Here is a 22,380-nt window from a genome sequence, read left to right on the forward strand (position 1 = left end):
CACGATGTGTATGTACATGATCTAAATAGGACATTTTCAGACAAGTTTAAGCTTAAGGCTGAAGATCAAATCCCCTAACGGTGAGTTGGTAGCCAAGTGCAGCAAGCAGTGTGTGTATATATACATACACATATATATATGCATTATATATATACACACACACTGTTAGAAATGGGATCCCCGGCTGGCCAGGGCTTGCGCCAAAGTCAGTCAGAGACCACCACTCCTAAGTCAGGGCAAGGGAGTTACACGCCAAGATAACCCCTGCTCACCCTCTAGGTAACGTGGCGCGAGCCGCAAGGCTAAATTTGGAGGGGATATGAGTTAAGTATTTGCGCACGCACCCCAGCAACAACACCCAAGGCCCACCACAAAGGAAACTCCACACAAGGTTATATATAAAAATAGCCTTTGTATTACACCAAAACACATTAGATAAAACACACACTTTACAATGTGCCAGGGGCACGGGCAGAATTTACAGGGGAGATTTACAAGACAGGGCCACCTGGACCACTGTCAGGAATCAGCACTTTTAGAACTCAGCACTAGGTAGAATTAGCACTTAGGACATGGAATAATAAGCACTGTAGCACACAACCAGTAATCACTGGTAACCAGGACCTCACTAGCACCACCTGTACTAGCAAGGAAACAACCAACTAAATATCACCATACATTTAGGGGTGTAAGAACATAACACATGATGCAATGCATAACATTCATTCAGAGGTGTAAGGAAGGAAAACACATGATGCATCAACAATACATTCAGAGGTGTAAGAACCACAATAGCGCAAAATCCACATTAGCCACCACCTGTGGCAGTCCCTGTGTCCAAATGTCAGGGGCCTAAACGTGGCAGCTGCCCACAAAGTGCTGGGCAGCTGTGTAGCAAAGTTGGGCCACCGCTGGAGCCACGCAGGCCCTGGCCAAACAATGTGGGCAAGGAGGGAGAGCCTCTCTCAGGCTCTCAAACAAGAATTGGCCCTCCTGAGCCTCTCAGGGCTCGTCACCGAGGTGGGCGTGGGGCCTTGTGGGCTCGAACACAGGAATGCCCCTGAGCCTTCTCTGGGCTCGCAGAATCACGGTGGCGCTGTGAGCCCCTCTGGGCTCCTAAACAAAGTAAATGCCCCCAGAGCCTCAGCCGGCTCAACAACAGGTAAGGCCCCCACGAGCCTTTCACTAGGGGGAGGGGCGGGCACCGACAATGTGCCCCGGCGCCCCCTCCCTTCTCTCGCCACCACTGCGCACTCACCGGGAGAACAAGGAGACACGAGCAACACTCACCGGGACTCTGGCAGGCGGGGGCTCCTCTCTGGGACGGCTCCTCTGCTGTGTCTCCCGGGGACACTCCTAGGCTTCCCCAGACCGGGGGAAGCAGAAGGGAGACTCGCCGGTCCTGACCTTGTCCGGGCGTCTTGTGCCCGTCTTCCGGGTCGCGGCTGCAGCCAATAGCAGCGCGGCCCTGGGAGACTGGAGGCGGGCCTTCCGGATCGCCGTAGGCAGCGCGGCGGCCCGGCCGGGTCTCCTGGGCTGCGGAGGGGAAGTCCCTCTTAACAATCCCTCGGGGAAAATGCCGGGTGGGCACCGGCTCTTCGATGCAGATAATAAACGAGGTGGGCACTAGTAGATTCAAATAAAGGGGCACAGCCCAAAAAGGGCAATAACAACAGCCACAGGTGCGGCGAGGGCAGCCGCGAACCGGCTGCAACACGCGGGGCGGCCCCTGCTTTCCCCACGCAAAATGCGGGGCGGGGAAGCGCGATCGACAAACGAACAGGCAAATGCCGGGTGGGCACCGGCCTCCAGCAGACCACGCGCTCCCAAGCGCCAGGGGCATCAATAAAGCGCTCTCAGCGCTAGGAACAGGGTCACAGTGCTCCCAAGCGCTACAAGGGGAAAGTAAAGCGCTCCCAGCGCTATAAGCAAAGGAAAAGCGCTCTCAAGCGCTAGAGGGCACTCAGTTCAGCAACAAAGTCCCTGTAGGCAGGCAGGGGGGCAAGGCTGGGCCCAGAGCCAGCACACTGGGTCTCCAGGCAGGGAGACTCTCCAAGTGGCGGTCCTCTGGCCCAGCGACAGCAGCAACAGCCCCCTCAGGATCCTGGAAGAGAACAACTTCAGTGGGGACACAGCCCCATTTTTATACACCTAAATCCTTTGTTTGGAGGTGCAGGGTGGGGGAGAAACCAGTCGCAGCTGGTTTGGGAGTACCCTTGATGGCCCAACCACCCCTTTTTTTCACTGGCAGGGCTAGGGTCATCAGTCACACCACAGGGGGGCGGAGCCAGCATTGTGTGGGGAAAACCCAGCCCATCCAGGACACAGGTACACTCCTCCCACACATCATTCATGCTAATCTCACACTCACCACCGGGCAGACCCATCCAGCCTTCCTGGAGCCAGGCTCACCAGCCAGCTTCAGCCAATCACACGCCAGGCATATTTTATATTAATATGCCAACTCCTAGAAGTGGCACTTCTACATATGACACACTCATGCAACACACACCATTGCGAAGCATTAGCTCTCATGAGTTCGCACATATCAGATTCGAACCTGTACACCCCACGCATCAAGAACTACCAGGGACACATACATTCCCCATGCATTCCTATGGGAGGGCAGGCCTATCTCATCACATGCACTCAGAGTGCGCTCGCACTTTCCACTGGGACACAGTGAAAGTGCGCAGAACCCAAAAATCACCATCACCAGGTCACCATTACAAGCAAAAAGTCTAGGGGTGAACCTGCCATAAGGGCCAAGTCCAACACACACATATATACACACACACATATATATATACACACACACACACACACACACACACATATATACACACACACACAAATATATATACACACACAAATACATATACACACACAAATATATATATATATATACACACACACACACACATATATATGTACGAGTTACTTATCTTCGGTAACGATGTAACTGGTAGAGACGATTCTAGCCGCAGATTCCTTAAGGTAGAATTATCTCTAGGTATGGGACTGGATCCGGAAAACATTTTGCCACAGCATCCCTAAGCATCCCTGGGGACGGCACCATGTGACTCCGCCCTGATGTCGTCCACGTACGTGAAGTGTGCAAGGATACATAAATCCCACCCCGGCGCGCCTACGTCAGTTTTCTTGGGAGAACTTTTTCCGCGCCACATTGTGGAGCCATCACAAACAAAAACTGTGAGAATACTGGAACAGTGTTGAAAAAGCCAGGCAACAGAAAGGGAAACACGAATGGTGAGGAACAGCACCATCCAGAACAGTGCCAGGCACTATGGTACCAAAAGTCATGGAATGAAAGAATACAACTCCTGCACAGCAAGCCTGCAAATAAATACAACAACCTCCCCCAGGGCAGAAAACATGTGAAAAGTTGCACAGTAGGCAAAGAAGCCTGCAACCACAGCCCAGATCCGAGAAGGGTACCAGGGCCAGAACTGAAGAGTAACAACCATTCATCCCCAGCCAACAACACCAGGGAGAATATATCCTGAAAAGGGGTTAAGGGCTGAAACCCCACCAGGGACCTCGACCCCAAGGACTGTAAAGGAGTCAGAAATGTAAGCAATGAAAAGAAGAAGAACACAAGCAACCTACACTGGAGACCAGGGTGCAGGGGCGCCGAAGTGACCACGAAACCACCAACCAGTCAACAGAAAGGAAGGAAGGAGGAGAGCAAACAACAACAAGACGAGCATCCCCCTTGGAAGGAAGTAAGAAAAGGCACTCGCAGAGGACAACCACCAGGAGGTAGGTGAGTGCCGAAGACCAAGAAAGGTTCTCGCAGAATGGGGGGAAGGGCGGGTCATGAAGGAATCTGCGGCTAGAATCGTCTTTACCAGATACATCGATACATCGTTACCGAAGGTAAGTAACTCGTACATCTGATAGAGACTACTAGCCACAGATTCCTTAACATAGAATAGATACCCAAGGGGAAGGAGGGTCTGCGAGAGGACCTCTCCAGCTCAGACGAACATAAGGCCCCAACAGGGGACAAGTCACAGGGACAGGGAAAATAGCCCAGTCCTACCCAACAGGGGAAGAGTCACATGGACATGGGAAACAACCCCCCCCCCCCCCCAAGCAGAAGAGAACCTCAGCATTGCGGAAGAACAGCGGCCTCGCAGGGGATGCGATATAACAACAAAAGAGGCAGCACAGCCCTCACCAAGCAGGAGAAAGCAAGGGAGATACGCAAGGAGGCCAATACAGACCAAGCCCAGTCATTGTACATGGGGACCTCCACCGGAAGCCCAAGAGGTACAGGCAAAGCAGAGGAAGAAGAGCAACCCACAGACTCCAAGGAGAAGGGGTAGAAACGAAAACAAGAGCCCTCTACCAGAAACACACCCAGTGAAGAGGGCAGCCAAATCCATTATAGCTGGAAGTCAACAGGTCAGACATAACAGCACCTCAGCAATAGGTCAGGCATGAGAAGAAAAACATAGTCTCACAAGGCTCCCGCCAAACTAGAAGCAGGGGCGCCCAGTCCCACGCCAAGGCCCCTGGTAATAGATCAGAAGAGCAGGCGGACGCAGCTGGACGCTGACAAGCATCCATGAAACTAAACGTCCAAACCAAAGCGACCAGGCAGGCGCAGCTGGACGCTGACAAGAGCCACGAAACTGAACAACCACCTGAAAGATAGGAGGAGAAACAAGTAAGACGAACCAAGTCGTCAACATAGGAAATTAACCCCTCCGGAAAACCAGACCGAGGACAAGGCCGAACTGCAAAAACACCGCAGCACGCCATAGCTGGCCCAGAAACCGCACCAGCGGCATACAGCGGCATCAGGAAGTACGAGAAACACACATGAGGGAATCCACACCTGCCCAGTGGAAGATTGGGTTATACAATAGCTACAAGTACCCCCAAGTAGGGTAGGACACGTCCCAAGAAAGTATGGGAACCACTCTTAGGGAAGAAAATCCTGCATCAGAGAACAAAACTATAAACCTGCGGCAAAAACTACAGAAGGCTTAGAAACCAGCCAAAAAGTATATCCTTGCCAAAAAAGGGGCTGAACCAGCAGCCAACTGAAGAGAGGGGCCAACCAAGGGACCCCAGGGGCACAGCAAACTACACAGGAAGTGTAACAGCCACTCTAAACGGCAATGCGGGTAGCAAGTGGGATAAGACCTCCCACCAAGTCCCGGAGGATCAACAAACCTGCCTACAGAGGAGGAGGAGGACGAGGGGGAGGAGGAAGGAGCCCCACAAGAAGACGCTGAATGGCAGAGTCCGCATGAGTGTTAAACAGGAGAACCCTGTCAAAGGGTAGGTCAACCAGACGTTCCCTAATATTTTCAGGAAAAACAGCATCACGTAGCCAAGCATGGCGACGCAGAGCCACAGAAGTGGCCATAGCACGGCAGAAAGCATCAGCAACATCCAAAGCCGCAAAAAGAATAAACACGGCCAATTCTCTACCATCCAACACATGGCCCGCAGATCAGCATGGGCACCCTCATGGGAGACATGAGAAAGAAGGGACTCCACAGAGTCCCACAGGCTGGAAGTAGCCCTGGTCAACACACACAAAGTGTTAAGCGCCCGTAAGGTGGCACTGGAAGAAGCAAAGACATTACGCCCCCATGAATCTAACCACCGGGCCTCCAGAGTCGGAGGAAACAACACCACAGGCAAGCACAGAAAGGCATTCTGCAGAAGAGCACCTTGAGAAGAAGGATGGAAGGAAAGACAGACCGGGTCATACATAGCCGGACGGTGGGGATGCAGGAGCACCTGAGGCACAGGATCACCTGTGGCAGGGCACCCCTAAGCCCCCATAAGAAAATTATGGAGTGACGCTTCGAAAGGAAGGAACAACTCCCATCCATCTGTGCCCTGGTGGAGAACTTCGAAGAGGTTGTCTGTAGAAAATGGAGTGAAAGGTTTGCCCATCCTCAGAATACTAGCAGCTGTGGAAGTAGCCCAACAAAGGTCACACTGGCCTCAGTAGGGCGCAGCGGAGTAGAAAGCAATTCCTCCGTGGGCGACGGCTGCAGACTGAGCCGTCCGTCCCCAAGTCCAGCTGCAGGAGGAAGCGGGCAGCCCCGGAATAGTGGGGGGTCCACAGAAGAGTGGGGAACCCGAGGGGCTCCAGGGGAAGGCGGAGAGGCCGGTGGAAAGGCCAGCCGCGAGCTGTGGAAAGAAGGGTTCGAGGATTTAGGCCGTGGGGAGGGCAAAGAGCACTACCTGGAAGATGCCGGTGAAAAGGCAACAATAGGGCGCCCCGTCTCCGGGAAGGAAGACACCAACAGATGACATACCTCCGGAGATGAAAGAACCTCGGGAGACGAATCAAGAACCCGACGCTGCTGTGGCTCCGTGGAGTCCGCCACAGGCGCCTGACCGACGTCGGTCGGCGCCGGAGTGGTCACTTGCGGAGCCGCACCGACCTCTGCCACCACATGCTCCCCAGGAGATAGGGAGGGGTCGACGGCGAAGGAGCAGCGCCGAAAAGGCACCGGCTCGGCATCAGACGGGGCTGCCGCCCGCGTCAAGAACTGAGGGGGACTCAGAAAAGCACACCAAGGCCCAGCACCCACCCGCGACTCCACCGGAGCCGTGGAGGAAGGCTCCCAGCGTCGACTCGCTCTCTGTCGAGGCAGGCGCCCGCGTAAAGGACCGAGTGGTACTCGGGGGCAAGCCCGGAGTCCCGGCGATCTCCTGCAACCCCACAGAGAGCCCATAGGAATTTGCGGCGAGGCAGGGACGCCAGGTGCCGAAATAGGAGGCCCCGAAGGACCTTACCTCGACAACACCACCCTCCTACGTCCTGAAGCCGAAACCTTCGGCGCAGGGGCCGGAGCCGCCATCGACTCCACGTAAGTCCCCGCGCAAGGCAGGGAATCCGTGGACGTCTGAGGAGGTGGAGGAGGGGCAAAAGAAGCCTGCAGAACCGCAGCGTAGGCTGTCATTTGGGTCCTAGTAGCCCCGATGCCGGGAAACGGCGGGTGAGAAGGCGACAGGCGGGGGCGCATATCCCGAGGGGAGCCGGCGCCCACCGCAGGAGGAGGACAGGGCTTCAGAGACAAGCTGAAGGACCTACCAGCCGGCGAACCAAGCCCCTGGGGCCGCGGTGAAGGATGATGTCGCAGACGAAACCGGCAGCTTCTTGCTTCCGAGGTAGGAGACGGACACTGGGATGACACCGACCTGGACAAGTGCGCCAACAGCAATTTCAAACGGCGCTCCCGCCGCAACTTAGGTTTAAGGTGCTGACGACAGGCGTCGCAATCCATCGAGTCGTGGTGCTCGCCCAGGCACCACATGCAGATCGGGTGAGGGTCTGTCGCAGACATGGGACGTGCACAAGAGATACACTTCTTGAAGTCCAACGGCATTCGCACACTGTTCCACTACGCCGAAGCGTGAAAAGGAATGAAAGACCTAAAAACAGGCCAGGAAACAATCCGGATCCGCGGTGCTCGCGGAAAGAGAAAAAAACTGACGTAGGCGCGCCGGGGTGGGACTTATATATCCTCGCTGACGTCACGTACGCGGACGACGTCAGGGTGGAGTCACGTGGTGCCGTCCCCCCGGCGCGCAGGGATGCTGTGGCAAAAAGTTTTCCGGATCCAGTATCATGCCTGGGGATAATTCTACGTTAAGAAATCTACGGCAAGTACTCTCTATCAGATATATATACATATACACACACATACATATATTGACACACACACACACACACACACACACACACACACACACACACACACACACACACACACACACACACACACACACACACACACACACACACACACACACACACACACACACACACACACACACACACACACACACACACACACACACACACACACACACACACACACACACACACACACACACACACACACACATATATATATATATATATTCCACTCTAAAGTTCACCATTAAATGCCCTGCCGAACTCAATGACGGGTGCTACCGTTATGTGCTGGTGGAACCACAGTAAGTATCCAAAACAGTCCCAAATGGAAAAGGAAGCACTTACGGAATAAAATGTATATAATTTATTTAGCAAGTGACGCGTTTCGGCGCTAGCCTTTTTCAAACTTGCAGGATTCTGTATGTCGCAGTCCACGTGATTTTTAAAGATTTAACATACATTCTCATTGAACAAATGTTGATGGTAAAATTATAAAATTAGAAGAAGAAAGAGAACTGCTGCATTGAGTTCCTAGTTCAGCCCGCAAAGCCGGCATGCCAATGCGTTTTACCTTGCCACAATGGCAGCTATGAAACGATATGCATGTACGCACTTTATAATCTAAAACTGAACAGGTTTACCATCAGGAACTGTCTGATTGATTATGAGGCAAATGAAAAAGTTTGTAAAAGAAACTGTACTTAGAACTATGAATGTCATGTTTATGGAACTTTCCAATTGAATGTGATGTATAACAGTTTAATAACTGGTTACCAAGCGTTGTTGGGATTGAAAATTATTTGAAAATTGTGCATGAATGCATGTTCCAAGATGGCATTACTATTTACCTTACTACACTTGCTAGAAATAGCAATACAAATTGTCCTCTTTTTATGAGTATTTCTTCGAGGAAGTAGGCATTTATATGGAAAAGCAAAAGTGGCTTGTGTTGTGAAGAAGGCTGCGGGTGGCTGCCAAAACACATAGACAACAACACACATGTAAGAAAAAACAAGCCAGAGTGAAAACCAACGGTGTGCCGGTTTCGTTCTTTTTGATTAAACAGGGAGTTTTGTTTGTTTGTATGTATATTATATATATATATATATCCAATATATACACACACACACACACACATATATATATATATATATATATATATATATATATATATATTGCACTCTGTTGCTGTATGTTTAAGAAAACTAAAGAAAACTAATTCTTTAAAAGTTTCTTAGCTGGTATAAGGACACTTGCTGTGCACAATGCTAATAACTGAATCTAGTACTGTGAATAGTTTGTTTAAAAATGAAGAATAATCGATGTGGACCCTGGATTATGTTTCTCTCATGTCGATGACTGGAATCCAATAACGTCACAATTTCCCTGAGGTCGCGCAGCAATATATAAAGCTAATCCTGTTGAAATGGAATAATAGCTAGCTTCCCAGACAGTTACATACATATTTATGAGCTTTCCAAAACTGTCATTAGATAACAATCTGGAAAATGACCCTAGGATCCCACTATAAACAGGTTTTCTTATTTTGCTTACCCAGTTTGAGTTTACTGTAGCTCCTTGGTTCCGTGCTGTTAAAGTGGGTACTGTTCTGAGGTTGTGGGTACTGTACTTTAATGTTCCCCTCAGAATAGTTGACAAAAATGAAGCCATCCTTTTCATCCAAACTCAGATGATCCGACCATCGTCTTGAATCATCCGAGCCACTATCTCCCGACCACGTCCCTGCCCTTCCGGATGACACTCGAGACCTGTAGTTGGCACTAGAATTGCTCTGACTCTCTTTGGGCTTGGTTTCCTGGTTTACACTTTGATCCTCAGCATCTGAGTCACTGCTGTCATCATCCTGGGCTTCTTGTCCTATGATGGATAACAAAAACCCATACGTATGAACAGACACAGAGAAGCAAGCATAGAATGTATAGTAAAAAGCAAATACTTGGCTATTAATGTTGTTTGCTGTAGCATCTGTAGCATTTTTACCGCAGATTTCCGGAAAGTTCAGTGCGGGGTTCCCCAGGGCTCCTCTCTTTCTCCCCTCTTATTCAATCTTTACATTGCCCCGCTCATCTTCTCTCTTCAGCAGATGGAGGTCTCAGTATATAACTATGCTGACGACCTCCAACTTGTCTTTGATCTCTCTTCCTCTCTGTCTTCTATTTCTAATTTCCAATCTACTATGACCCATATTCGTGACTGGATGAACCACAACCATCTAAAACTTAACCCAGATAAGACCGAACTGGTGTTAACAGGTGGTTCATCCAGCCCCTGGTCTTCTTTGTTCTGGCCCCCTTCTCTCGGTTCCCCACCTGTTCCTTCTTCCTCAGTAAAAACTTTAGGTATCAAGCTCAATCCACAACTCACCCTTCACTCCCAGGTTAGTTCCGTGGTGTCCTCTGCCTTTCTCTCACTGCGTACTATACGCAAGGTGTCCCGTTTCTTTTCTTTTCAAGCCCTTAAACTGATCACCTTGGCGATGGTCATCTCCCGCCTGGATTACGGCAACGCCCTGTATGCTAGTATACCTGCATATAGTCTTAGGCGGTTGCAACAGGTCCAAAACCAGGCGGCCCGCCTGGTGTTCAAATTACCCAAATTTCACCATGTCACCCCCCTCCTTAAATCTTTACACTGGCTCCCCGTTCGCGAGCGTGTCCAGTTCAAGCTAGCTTCCATTATTTTTCAAGCGAGACTGGGCACGGCTCCAGCTTTCATCTCTTCTGAGATTACCTCCTACGTCCCCACTAGAGACCTCCGTTCATCCACCCAGTCCTTTCTTACGGTCCCGCGTTTTCGGAGGAAGAAATGGGGCGGTTCGAAATTGGCGACCCTTGCCCCTCTCCTCTGGAATTCCCTCCCCCTTGAGCTTAGGACCCTGACTCTTTATCCCCAGTTCAGAAAGCAACTCAAGACCTTTTTGTTTTCTAAAGCCTTTAATTAAACTACTCCCCCCATAATCTGAATTATTTATCATGTATGGGCTTGCCCACCCTGTTTCTGTTTGTTGTAGCGCCATGAAGCCGCTGGCGAACGTGCGCTTTAAAAATAATTTTAAATTCAAATTCAAATCTGTTATGTGGTAGTTTCTGGGAAATGTGTTAATTTGTCGTTCACAGACTCTGCCGAAAGAGGAATTAGTCTCAGCGATATGAAGAGTGTGGTGGTACTGATACAAAAGGGGTATAGTGAGCAGACAGACTTAACCTTATTGCTGCTAGGGAGATTTTCCTCCTGTGCTGGACCTCCTTATTTCCCATTGTTCATGACAAGCTCAGCTCGTCATGAGCACAGGAGCAGTGTACTGCATGACGAGCTGAGCTCGTCATGAGCAGAGAAGGGGTTAAGTTAAAATAAAAAAATAAAAAGATGTTATGGCAGTAACAGGACTATCAAATGGGATACTTACTTTTCTCATTCCTAAACCTGTTTTAGTAAAAAGCATTTAAACATACAGCCTCAATCCAGGATTTAAGTTTATTCAAACTGCAAGTGGGAACCTCCAAGAGGTGTTTAGTAACAGAAAAATCCAAACTAAATAAGAGTAACTTTAGTACAATTAAATCTTACAAGTGTAGACCAATATTCATGACTGTCCAAACAAAACCCAAAATGTTATCTTTCTTTTGTCACCAGTGTTCACACTGGAAGCCCCACTGAGTTCTTTTCCACTCACTGGATGTTATCCCATCAGTCGAGGCTGTTTCCTCTAAGACCCCAAAGCCTCTGTGACACAAATCTAATCCGAAGCCATTTTTATGGAGGAGGGCACCATCACAAGAAATAATTGTTAAAAAGGAGCCAGCGATTGACGCATATCTCCACCTAGCGCTGTAATATAGAATTGCCCCGGGGACGCAACAGGCATGTACGCCCGCTTTGTGCGCTCCCAGGGCACTTTAGTATTAAAGAAGGGGCCTCAGATAAGTGTGCAAACGAAAAAGTTACTTACCTTCGGTAACGATATATCTGTAAGAAACATTAGTTAGTGTTAGATTCCTTACCTTAGAATACCTCCAGGCGTCAGTCTGGATCCGGAAACTTTTGCGTAGCAGTACCCCTGCGCGTCGGTAGGTGTCGTCTGCAGGCGTCCCCTGCGGCTCCGCGTCCGTCGTCGGCGTCGTGATGACGTCGCTGGAGTATATAGACGCCGCCTCCGCGCGCTGACGTCAGTTCTTTGTACACAGCTTTTCCGCGCCAGAAAAAGCAGAGCCATGAGAGAACCAACACTGGTGCCATTTGAAACTAGGGCCCTAAAAGGGATGTCCTTAACCCTAGGCATCAGTTCCCAGAACGGGGAGGATGGGTGGGTTCGGTAAGGAATCTAACACTAACTAATGTTTCTTACAGATATATCGTTACCGAAGGTAAGAAACTTGTTCATCTGAAAGAAACACGTTAGTGTTAGATTCCTTACCTTAGAATAGATACCCCAGCAATACCAACCCCGGTGGTGGGTCTGCGAACCAATACATTCCTACACCAGAAAGTCCTGGAGGACAGAACGGCCAAAGAAGCCATCCCTCCAGACTTGACTGTCCAGGCAGTAGTGCCTCGCAAAGGTGTGCAGCGAGGCCCACGTAGCCGCCTGGCAAATGTCCTGCAAAGGGACTCCCCGGCCCAGGGCAGTAGTAGCCGCCGTGGCCCGAGTGGAATGGGCCCTCAGCCCAACAGGGGGCTCCTTCCGAGCCAAAGAGTAGCACGCTTTGATGCACAGAACGACCCACCGAGAGATGGTTCGTTTACACACCGCCCGTCCCTTCTTCGCACCCACGTAGCCAACAAACAGTTGGTCATCCACCCGGAACTGGCGTGTGCGATCCATATAAAATGAAAGCGCACGTTTTGGGTCCAGACGATGGAGCCGCTCTTCATCCTTTGAGGGATGCGGAGGCGGGAAGAAGGAGGGGAGGGTGATGGACTGCCCGATGTGAAAAGCCGAAACTACTTTGGGCAGGAAAGAAGGTCTAGTCCTGAGAACCACCTTGTCAGGATGAATGGACAGGAAAGGAGGTTGGACAGAAAGAGCCTGGAGCTCACTCACTCTCCTGGCAGAGGTGATGGCAACCAGGAAAGCCGTCTTTAAAGTCAGGAGACGGAGAGGACAAGAATGAAGGGGCTCAAAGGGAGCACACATCAAAAAGGTCAGAACCAGGTTCAAGTCCCACTGAGGCATCACAAACGGAACAGGTGGATACATGTGCGTGATGCCCTTCAAGAATCTCGTTACAATTGGGGACTTGAACAAAGAAGGCTGATCAGGAAGCCGTAGAAAGGCTGAAAGGGCCGAAAGGCTTGATAGTGCCCAGAGCAGAGCCCTGCTGGGCAAGAGAGAGAAGAAACAGAAGAACCTCGGAAAGAGGGGCAGAAAGAGGATCCACAGCCTTTGCTGTGCACCATGCCACAAATCTGTTCCACCGACAGGCGTATACCGACTTCGTGGAGGGACGCCTGGCTGCCAGAATTACATCACAGACTTCAGGAGGCAAGTCAAATGGCCTCAACTGCCGCCGCTCAATCTCCAAGCATGGAGGTGGAGACTGGACAGGTTCGGGTGGAGGACCGTCCCCTGCTGCTGCGACAGAAGGTCCTCCTGAAGGGGCAGGCGGATCGGGGGACCGACGGACATGCTGAGTAGCTCGGGAAACCAGTACCTTCGAGCCCAGTCCGGAGCCACAAGGATAACTTGGGCCCGGTCGCGCCTGATCTTCTTCAGCACTCTGGGCAGAAGTGGTATAGGCGGAAAGGCGTATAACAGACCGCAACTCCACCCCCGCCGAAAGGCGTCGCCGTGCGAGTGCCGTCTTGGAAACTCCAACGCGCAGAACTGATGACATTGCGCGTTCTCTTCTGTGGCGAATAGATCTAACCAAGGCTCTCCCGATTGCAGAAAGAGGCCTTGCGCCACGTCCGAGTTCAGACGCCATTCGTGATCCATCGAGCACCGACGGCTGAGTTCGTCCGCCCTGGCGTTCAGAGAACCTGCCAGGTGTTGAACCGTCAAAGTCACGCCCTGACGTTCCAGCCACTGCCAGAGGCGCAGAGCCTCCTGGCAAAGGGTCCACGACCCCACTCCGCCCTGTTTGTTGCAGTACCACATGGCGGTGGTGTTGTCGGTGAACACCTGCACTACACTCCCGTTGACAAAGGGGAGGAATGCCTTCAGTGCTAGACGAATCGCCCGTAGCTCCAACAGGTTGATATGGAGCCGGGACTCCGCCGGAGACCAGATGCCTCTGATCTCTGCCTCTCCCAAGTGGCCACCCCAGCCCTGGAGGGACGCGTCCGTCACGACAACGTGCTCCGGTTGGGGAAGGGAGAGGGATCTGCCTCTGACCCAATCGCGGTCCGTAAGCCACCACTGCAGTTGTCTCGCAGTGCCCTCCGAGATCAAGACGTGGTCGGACAAGTTGCCCTGATGCTGGGCCCACTGAAACTTCAGGTCCCACTGCAGAGCCCGCATCCGCCACCGGGCGTGATGCACCAGAAGGATGCAGGAAGCCATCAGCCCCAGCAGCCGCAGCGTCAACCTGACCGAAACCCGGGATAGCGGCTGAAAGATGAAAACCAAAGCCTGTATATCCCGGACCTGCCGTTCCGGGGGATAAACCCGAAACTGCGCCGAGTCCAGAACCGCTCCGATGAAAAGGAGCTTTTGAGAGGGACACAGGTGTGATTTCGGCACATTGATGGAGAACCCCAGGTCGTGCAAGAGGTCTGCCGTCATCTGAAGGTGGTGGACGACTGTCTGGGGCGAGCCCGCCTTCAACAACCAGTCGTCTAGGTAGGGGAAGACTGAAACCCCTGACCTGCGCAGATGGGCTGCGACCACCACCATCACCTTTGTGAACACCCGTGGGGCGCTGGTAAGGCCGAAGGGGAGCACGATAAACTGAAAGTGCTCCTGGCCTACAGTGAACCGCAGGTAACGCCGGTGGGCCGGCAGGACGGGGATGTGAAAATACGCATCCTGCAAGTCCAACGCTACCATCCAGTCTTGCGGGTCTAGAGCAGCCAAGACCTGAGCTAATGTCAACATCTTGAACTTCTCCTTCCGGAGGAAGCCGTTGACGTTCCGTAGATCCAAGATAGGACGTAGGCCCCCCTTGTCCTTCTTGGGTACCAGAAAGTAGTGGGAATAGCAACCACGCCCTACTTCTGGCCCAGGAACGCGCTAGATGGCCCCCTTGGCCAAGAGGGCCGTAACTTCCTCCTGCAGAAGTGTCAAGTGGTCCCCCGACACACGGTGGTTCTGCGGTGGCATGGCTGGAGGAGTGGTCTCGAAGGGGAGGGAGTAGCCCCTTCGGACGAGTTGCAGCACCCACCTGTCCGATGTAATTATGCGCCAGTGAGCGTGGTGATGGCGAACCCTGCCACCCACTGGCGTCACATGGGGCCGAAAGCATGGACTAGGAGGATTTGGAGGCAGATGCTGCGGGGGGAGGTGTGGCCTGACCCCGCCGTTGACCCCGACCGCCGCCACGGCGGTTTCCACGGCCGCCACCGCGTTGAAAGGATTGTTGCGGCGCGTGGCTGGCAGCACGTGTGGGGACGCCCCTTCCTTGGCCACGAAAGGAGCGTAACGAACCCGTCTGCTGGCGCTGGGTCGAGAGACCCAAGGACTTGGCCGTGACCCTGGAGTCCTTGAAGCGTTCCAGCGAGTGGTCCGCCTTGTCACCAAACAGGCGACAGCCATCGAACGGCATGTCCATCAAGGCATTCTGGACATCTGCCGAAAAGTTGGCGGATCTCAGCCAGGCGTGGTGACGAATCGCCACCGTCGTGGACATCGCTCTGCCTAGCGAGTCGGTCGTATCAAGACCACACCGTATAGAATATTTAGCTGCGTCTCGGCCCTCAGCCACAGCCTTGCCGAGTTTTGCCCTCACCTCCATGGGGCATTCTGGCAGCAGTTCCGCGACCGTATCCCACACAGAGTGGGTGTAGCGGCCCAAGAGGCAAGCGGTGTTGCAAGACCGCAGTCCCAAACTCAGGGACGAGAAGACCTTCTTGCCATACTGGTCATACCTCTTAGATTCCCGGTTGAGCGGGGCCGACGGGAATGCGGTCTGGGAGGTCGAGGCCTGGATCACCAGACTCTCGGGGGTGGGATGGGTGGACAGGAATTTGGGGTCGTCCGGACAAGGACGATGGCGTCTGGCCACGTTCCGATCAACAGGCGAACCTGAAGCGGGCCTGGACCACGTGCCCAACAGAACATCTGACAAGGCTTCGTTAAACGGCAGCAGTGGCTCCTGTGGGCATGACTGCGGTTTGAAGACCTCAGTGAGGATGTTAGGCCTCACGGCCGCGACGGGGAGCTCAAGGTGTGAGGCCTTGGCAGCCCTCATCAGCACCACTGAATATGCAGCTCCCTCCTCCGACGCCACGGAAGGAGGAGAGACAAAACCAGGGTTAGGAGAGTCGTCCAGACCACTGGCATCCCCCAAATCACCTGTCCAGTCCGGGTCATACTGGCACTCACGTGACAGAGGGTCCTCAGACCCCTCCCAACCTTCCCCGTACTCTTCATCATCTCCATATTCGGAGTCAACGATGTAGACCGGCTCCTCGGGGTTCACAGGCCCCATCGGCGTCGAGCCCGGCGTCGATCGACGCCGGTCCGACTCCGCGTCCGGATTCGGGGAGGGTATGGGGACGGCGCCGCCCGGAGCCGGCGTCCGAGCCCGGGCGCCGGCCGAAGCCGGCACAGGAGAACCGGCGCCGCGCGGGGACGGCGTCGGGGGTAACCCCGATGGAATCGGCGCCGGACCGGCCGGCAGGCCAGCCGGCGTCGACCCCGAAGGCCCATGCGGCACCGGGGTCGGAGCCGTCGGCGGCACCGGGGCCGGAGCACCCGATGGCATCGAGCCAGGGACACCCGACCCGCTAGGGCCCTCAGACGGTAGCACTGGGCCCGAAGGCGCCGTAGGCCCCGTCGGAGAACTGAGCGCCCTCATGGCCATGAGGAACGCCTCAATCTCCTCAGGCGTCGCACCGTGCCCAGGGACCGGAGGGTATGGGGCAGGCCGCGCCGGCGACTCTCGCGGAGCCGCGGGGTTGGGGTCACCCGAACCCCCGGCCGCGTCGCGCGAGCGTCGGGGGGAGTCGGGGGTACGATGACGACGCCCTGACTTCTTGTGTTTCTTACCTGAAGAGCCCGACGAATGGTGACGACTTCCGGAGCGCTCGGCGCGGCTCCGCGACCGCTCCCTCGAACGCTCCCTGGACCTCCGGCCGGACCGGGACCGCTCCCGACGCGGGGCCGACACCCGGAGCTCAAGCAGCTTGCGGGACCGCTCCCGTCTAGCCTTGTTAGTGAGAGCCCGGCAGTCGACGCAGGCGTCCACGTCGTGGTCGGGGCCCAGGCACCGGAGACAGAGTCGGTGATGGTCCGTGACCGACATCGTGCGGTCACAACCGTCACAATTCTTGAAACCGGGCATCCTACCAGGCACCAAAAAGAGATAGAAAGTTAACAAAGTTGGTCAAAAGACCGGAGTACTGCTCTTCGGATCTGCGCTTACTGGCGTGGAAAAAAGAACTGACGTCAGCGCGCGGAGGCGGCGTCTATATACTCCAGCGACGTCATCACGGCGCACGACGCCGACGACGGACGCGGAGCCGCAGGGGACGCCTGCAGACTACGCCTACCGATGCGCAGGGGTACTGCTACGCAAAAGTTTCCGGATCCAGACTGACGCCTGGGGATATTCTAAGGTAAGGAATCTAACACTAACGTGTTTCTTTCAGATCCCTTCTGTAATACAGACAGTGCTATTGCACATGTAATGCTAGCTCTACCTAAAGAGGGCATTCCCGCATTTGCATGGGAGCGTGGCTCCATGCAAATAAGGGAATCTCTTTACTTCTGATCCCCCACCATATTATGGATGCATGTGCAAAGGCAAAGAAGCTGTCAGAAGGTGCAATAAAGAACAAGTTACTTACCTTCGGTAAAGATATATCTGTAAGAGACATATACTAGTTATAGATTCCTTACATTGGAATTTCCTTACATTGGAATTACCCCCAGGCGTCAGACTGGATCTGGAGGAATTTTTTCGCAGCAGTGCCCCTGCGCCTCAGTAGGTGGCGTTGGTTGGTGGCGTTGGTCCAACTCCACATTCGTCTTCGGTATCATGATCGCTGGAATGATGTCGCGATAACTACTTAAACGCCGCCCCTGAGTGCTGATGTCAGTTCTTTACACAAAATTCCACACCAGAAACGCAGAGCCATGCAAGACACTGACCACAGGTTCACAAAACTAGGGCCTGAAAGGGAATCCCTAACTCTAGAAGTCAGTTCGCAGAACGGGGAGGATGGGTAAGGCGGTAAAGAATCTATAACTAATATATGTCTTTTACAGATATATCATTTCCGGAGGTAAGTAACTTGCTCATCTGAAAGAGACTATTAGTTATAGATTACTTACCTTAGAAAAGATACCCCAGCAATACCAACCCCGGAGGTTCACACCTGAAAGTTCTGGAGAACAGAACGGCCAAAGAAACAATCTCTCCGGACTTGAGTATCCAGGCAATAATGTTTAGTGAATGTGTGCGAACATGCCCATGTGGCAGCCTGGCAGATGTCATTAAGGGGGACTCCACGTCCCAAAGCAGTAGGGGCTGCAGTCGCCCTGGTGGAATGGGCGTACAGTCCTATTGGAGGCTCCTTTTTCGCCAAAGAATAACAGTTCGTAATGCAAAGGACGACCCATCTAGAGATGGTCCATTTTTGCATGGCCCAACTTTTCTTGGCACACACATATCTAACAAAGAGTTGATCGTCCACCCGGAATTGTTCTGTGCGATCCAAATAAAAGGATAACGCAGGTTTTGGATCCAGACGGTGGAGTCTCTCCTCCTCCTTGGAGGGATGCAGAGGCGGAAAGGAGGTGGGCAAAGTGATGGTCTGTCATATGTGGAAAGAGGTAACCACTTTGGAAAGAAAAGAACATCTAGTTCTTAGGAAAACCTTGTCCGGATGAACAGCAAGGAAAGGAGGTTTATAAGAAAGAGCCTGAAGCTCATTCACCCTGCGAGCAGAGGTTGTGGCAACCAGAAAAGCAGTCTTTAGAGTCAAGAGCCTGAGAGGACAATTATGTAGTTGCTCAAAAGAAGCACACATAAGGTAAGTCAAGACCAGATTCAAGTCCTACTGGGGCATTACGAAAGGAATAGGAGGAAAGAGAGGAGTAATGCCCTTTAGAAATCTATTTACAGTAGGGGACTTGAAAAGAGAAGGCTGATCAGGAAGGCCGAAATGGCCAAAAGATAGCCTTTTAGGGTGCCCAGAGCAGAGCTCTGCAGGGCAAAGAAAGAATGAATAGGAGAACCTCTAGAAGAGGGGGCCGAAAGGGGATCCACAGCCTTTGCTGTGCACCATGCAACAAATTTGTTCTATTTAAAGACATAAACTGTTTTAGTGGAGGGACGCCTGGCTGCCAAGATGACATTACAGACCTCGGGAGGAAGGTTGAAAGGTGTCAACTGTCGCCGCCCAATCTCCATGCAAGGAGGTGGAGGCTGGACAGGTTCGGGTGGAGGACCGTTGGCCATGTTCAAGAGCTCGGGATACCAGACTCTTTGTGCCTAGTCTGGAGCCACAAGAATGACTTGGCTCGGTTGTGCTTCATCTTCTTCAGCACTCTGGGCCGAAGTGGTATAGGCAGAAAGGCGTACAGAAGACTGCAACTCCATTTGCGATGAAAAGCATCATTGAGGAAATGCTGCCATGGAAATTCCAACGCGCAGAACCGCTGACATTGCGCGTTCTCTCCTGTGCCGAACAGATCTAAACAAGGCTCTCCCCACTGCTGAAAGAGACTTTGCACCACCTCCGAGTGAAGATGCCATTTGTGATCCTTCATGCACCTGCGGCTGAGTTTGTCTGCCCTGGCGTTCAGGGAATCTGCCAGGTGTTGAACCACCAGGGACATGCCCTGATGTTCGAGCCATGTCCAAAGACAAAGAGCCTCCTGACATTGGGTCCACGACCCCACCCCATCCTGTTTGTTGCAGTATCACATGGCGGTGGTTGTGTCTGTTAACATCAGCACCACTCTACCATTGACAGAAGGAAGGATTGCTTTCAGTGCAAGACGGATCGCCCGGAGCTCCAGAAGGTTGATGTGGAGACCGGACTCCGCCAGAGACCAGATGCCTCTGATCTCCGCCTCTCCCATGAGGCCGCCCCATCCCAGATTGACGCATCTGTCACCACTGTAAAGTAAGGTTTGGGAAGGGAGGGGGATGTGAAGCTGACCCAATCCTGGTTCGTTAGCCACCACTGCAATTGATGTGCAGTGACCTCCGAGAGCTGGATGCAATCAGAAAGATTCCCCTGATGCTGTGCCCACTGGAACTTCAGGTCCCACTGCAGAGCCCACATATGCCACCTGGCATAATCCACCAGGAGGATATGAGGCCCAGCAGCTTCAGTGTCAGTCTCACCCAGGATAGAGGCTGAAACATTGGAACCATAGCCCGAATATCCCGGACTCGCTGCTCGGGAAGATAGGCCTGAAACTGCGCTGTATTCAGACCCACTCCAATGAAAAGGAGCTTCTGAGAGGCAATCAGGTGCGACTTCGGGAGGGGAGGGAGTAGCCCTTTGGACTGTCAGCAAAACCCACCTGTCCGGCTGGGGGGGGGGGGGGGTGGGGGGGGGGGGGTGTTGTCTGATGGTGGATCCTGCCGCCAACTGGCAACTGGTGGCCCGGAAAGGTTGGACTAGGACGGTTTGGAGGCTGTTGCAGAGGGGGCACTGGTGGACTGACCTGCCTGCTGGTCCCCGGACCCACGGCGCTGGGTCCCACATTCCCAGCCAAGCAGAGGCTGGGCAGGTTGCGCGGCTATGACTCTAGGTGGAACGTGGTGGGGCACCCCTTCCGTAGCCACGAAAGGGTTGAAAAGCAGACTGCACGGAGCAAGAGGTTTTAGCTCTAGAATCCTTGAAGCGCTCAAGAACGCTGTCCGTCTTGTCGCCTAACAAGCGACACCCATCAAAGGGCACATCCAAAAGGGTCCATTGGACATCGCACAAGAAGCCAGTGGACCTCAGCCAGGCGCAGAGTCTCAGGGCTACTGACGTTGAAATCATCCTGCCTAGCGAGTTGGCGGTGTCCAGCCCGCATCGAATGGCGAACTTCGCTGCATCTCTCCCCTCTGCGACTGCCTGGGCCTCCTCCGGGCACTGTGGCAGTACCTGCGCAACCGTGTCCCACACAAAGTGGGTGTAACGGACTAAGAGACATGTGGTGTTCACCAACCGCAGTCCTAAGCTGGCGGAAGAAAACATCTGGGGGAGCAGTAGTGAAATGTGCCTTTGGAGGTCGAGGCTTGAACCACCAAACTCTCAGGGGTAGGGTGTTGGGAGAGAAAAATGGGGTTGGCCGGGCGGTGGTGTCGGGCAATCATCCTATCCACAGAAGCCCCTGTGCTGGGCTTGGACCAAGAGCCCAAAAGGATGTCTATGAGGGCCTCATTGAACGGCAGTAGAAGCCCCGAAGAGGCTGCTGCCGGTTGAAGCACCTCAGTCAAGAGGTTGGTCCAGACAGCCACCGTAGGTCGACTGCCGCAGATCTGCATCCAGGCCTGAATCCCTGCGGCACCAAGGCCGGAGCCGCCGGCATCAAAGGCCAAGAACCCCCAGCCGAGTCTGCAGCTCCCAACGGCGCTTCGGCAGAGTCGGGCTGCCGAAAGATGGAATGGAGGACTTTGTAAAAGGCACGAAGTTGGACAGGGGTTGTTCCGACTCCAGGGAAGGGAGGGTAACTCGGAGCCGACCAAACAGGCTCTGCGGGCGGAGCAGAAGAACGACGAGCTTCCAAGTCCTGTCGAATCGGCCGATGGATGAGGGGGGAGGGGAAGAAGCACCGTCGCTCTTCCTTTTCTTTTTGTGCTTCAATTTACCCGAAGATGAAGACTTTGACGAGGAGTGGTGGTGGTGACTCTGCTAATGGTCCCACGACATTTCTCTCGACCGGGAACTCGAGTGGCGCGAAGCTGACTGCTGGGCCTCGAGAAGCTTTTGGGACTGCTCCCACAAAGACTTCGTGTTCATGGCCCGACAGTAGGAGCACAACTTCGGGTCATGATCCCGCTCCAGAAACCAGAGGCATACAAGGTGTGAGTCTGTAACTGACATCAACTTTTGGCAGGAGTCACAAGGTTTGAAGCTGGTAGGCCGATGGGACATCCCTAACTGTACTAGAAGTCATAACGACTCGAAAAGAGGTCGACAAAAGTAAAAGAAATAGCTAGTCAAAAAGTGACTAATGGTACCGCTCTTTCTGGATCTGCGCTGGCTGGCGCAGAAAAAGAAAGAACTGACCTCAGCGTGCAAGGGCGGCTTCTAAGTAGATACCGCAACTTCATCCTGGCAATCACGACGACGAACGCTGAGTCAACCGACTCCACCTACTGAGGCGGAGGGGTACTGCTACAAAAACATTTCTCCGGATCCAGTCTGATGCCAGACTGACGCCTGGGGGTAATTCTAAGGTAAGGAATCTATAACTAATAGTCTCTTTCAGATAGTGTCCCACAAAACGATTTCACACTGCCAGTGCACTCCCGGATGGCTGCCCTCTGGAGGAGGTAAAGGGGTTCAATGGACCCCAGACATCCCCTTGCAGGCCGGATGCAGCC

At 53.2% G+C, this 22,380-nt stretch overlaps 1 protein-coding gene across 4 annotated transcripts in view; it reads right to left on the bottom strand.

The window, feature by feature from the left end:
- WDFY3 (WD repeat and FYVE domain containing 3) overlaps positions 1-22,380 on the bottom strand; it is a 2,050,643-nt gene that overhangs the window by 118,015 nt on the left and 1,910,248 nt on the right. For all 4 annotated transcript variants that reach the window (XM_086961876.1, XM_086961875.1, XM_086961873.1 and 1 more), the window contains one exon: positions 9,257-9,580. In XM_086961876.1, the coding sequence (XP_086818002.1) occupies positions 9,257-9,580 (324 nt within the window). The remainder of the gene's footprint in view (positions 1-9,256; positions 9,581-22,380) is intronic.

This window comes from Lissotriton vulgaris, chromosome 3_1 (assembly GCF_964263255.1).
Source record: "Lissotriton vulgaris chromosome 3_1, aLisVul1.2, whole genome shotgun sequence".
NCBI lineage: Eukaryota > Metazoa > Chordata > Amphibia > Caudata > Salamandridae > Lissotriton > Lissotriton vulgaris.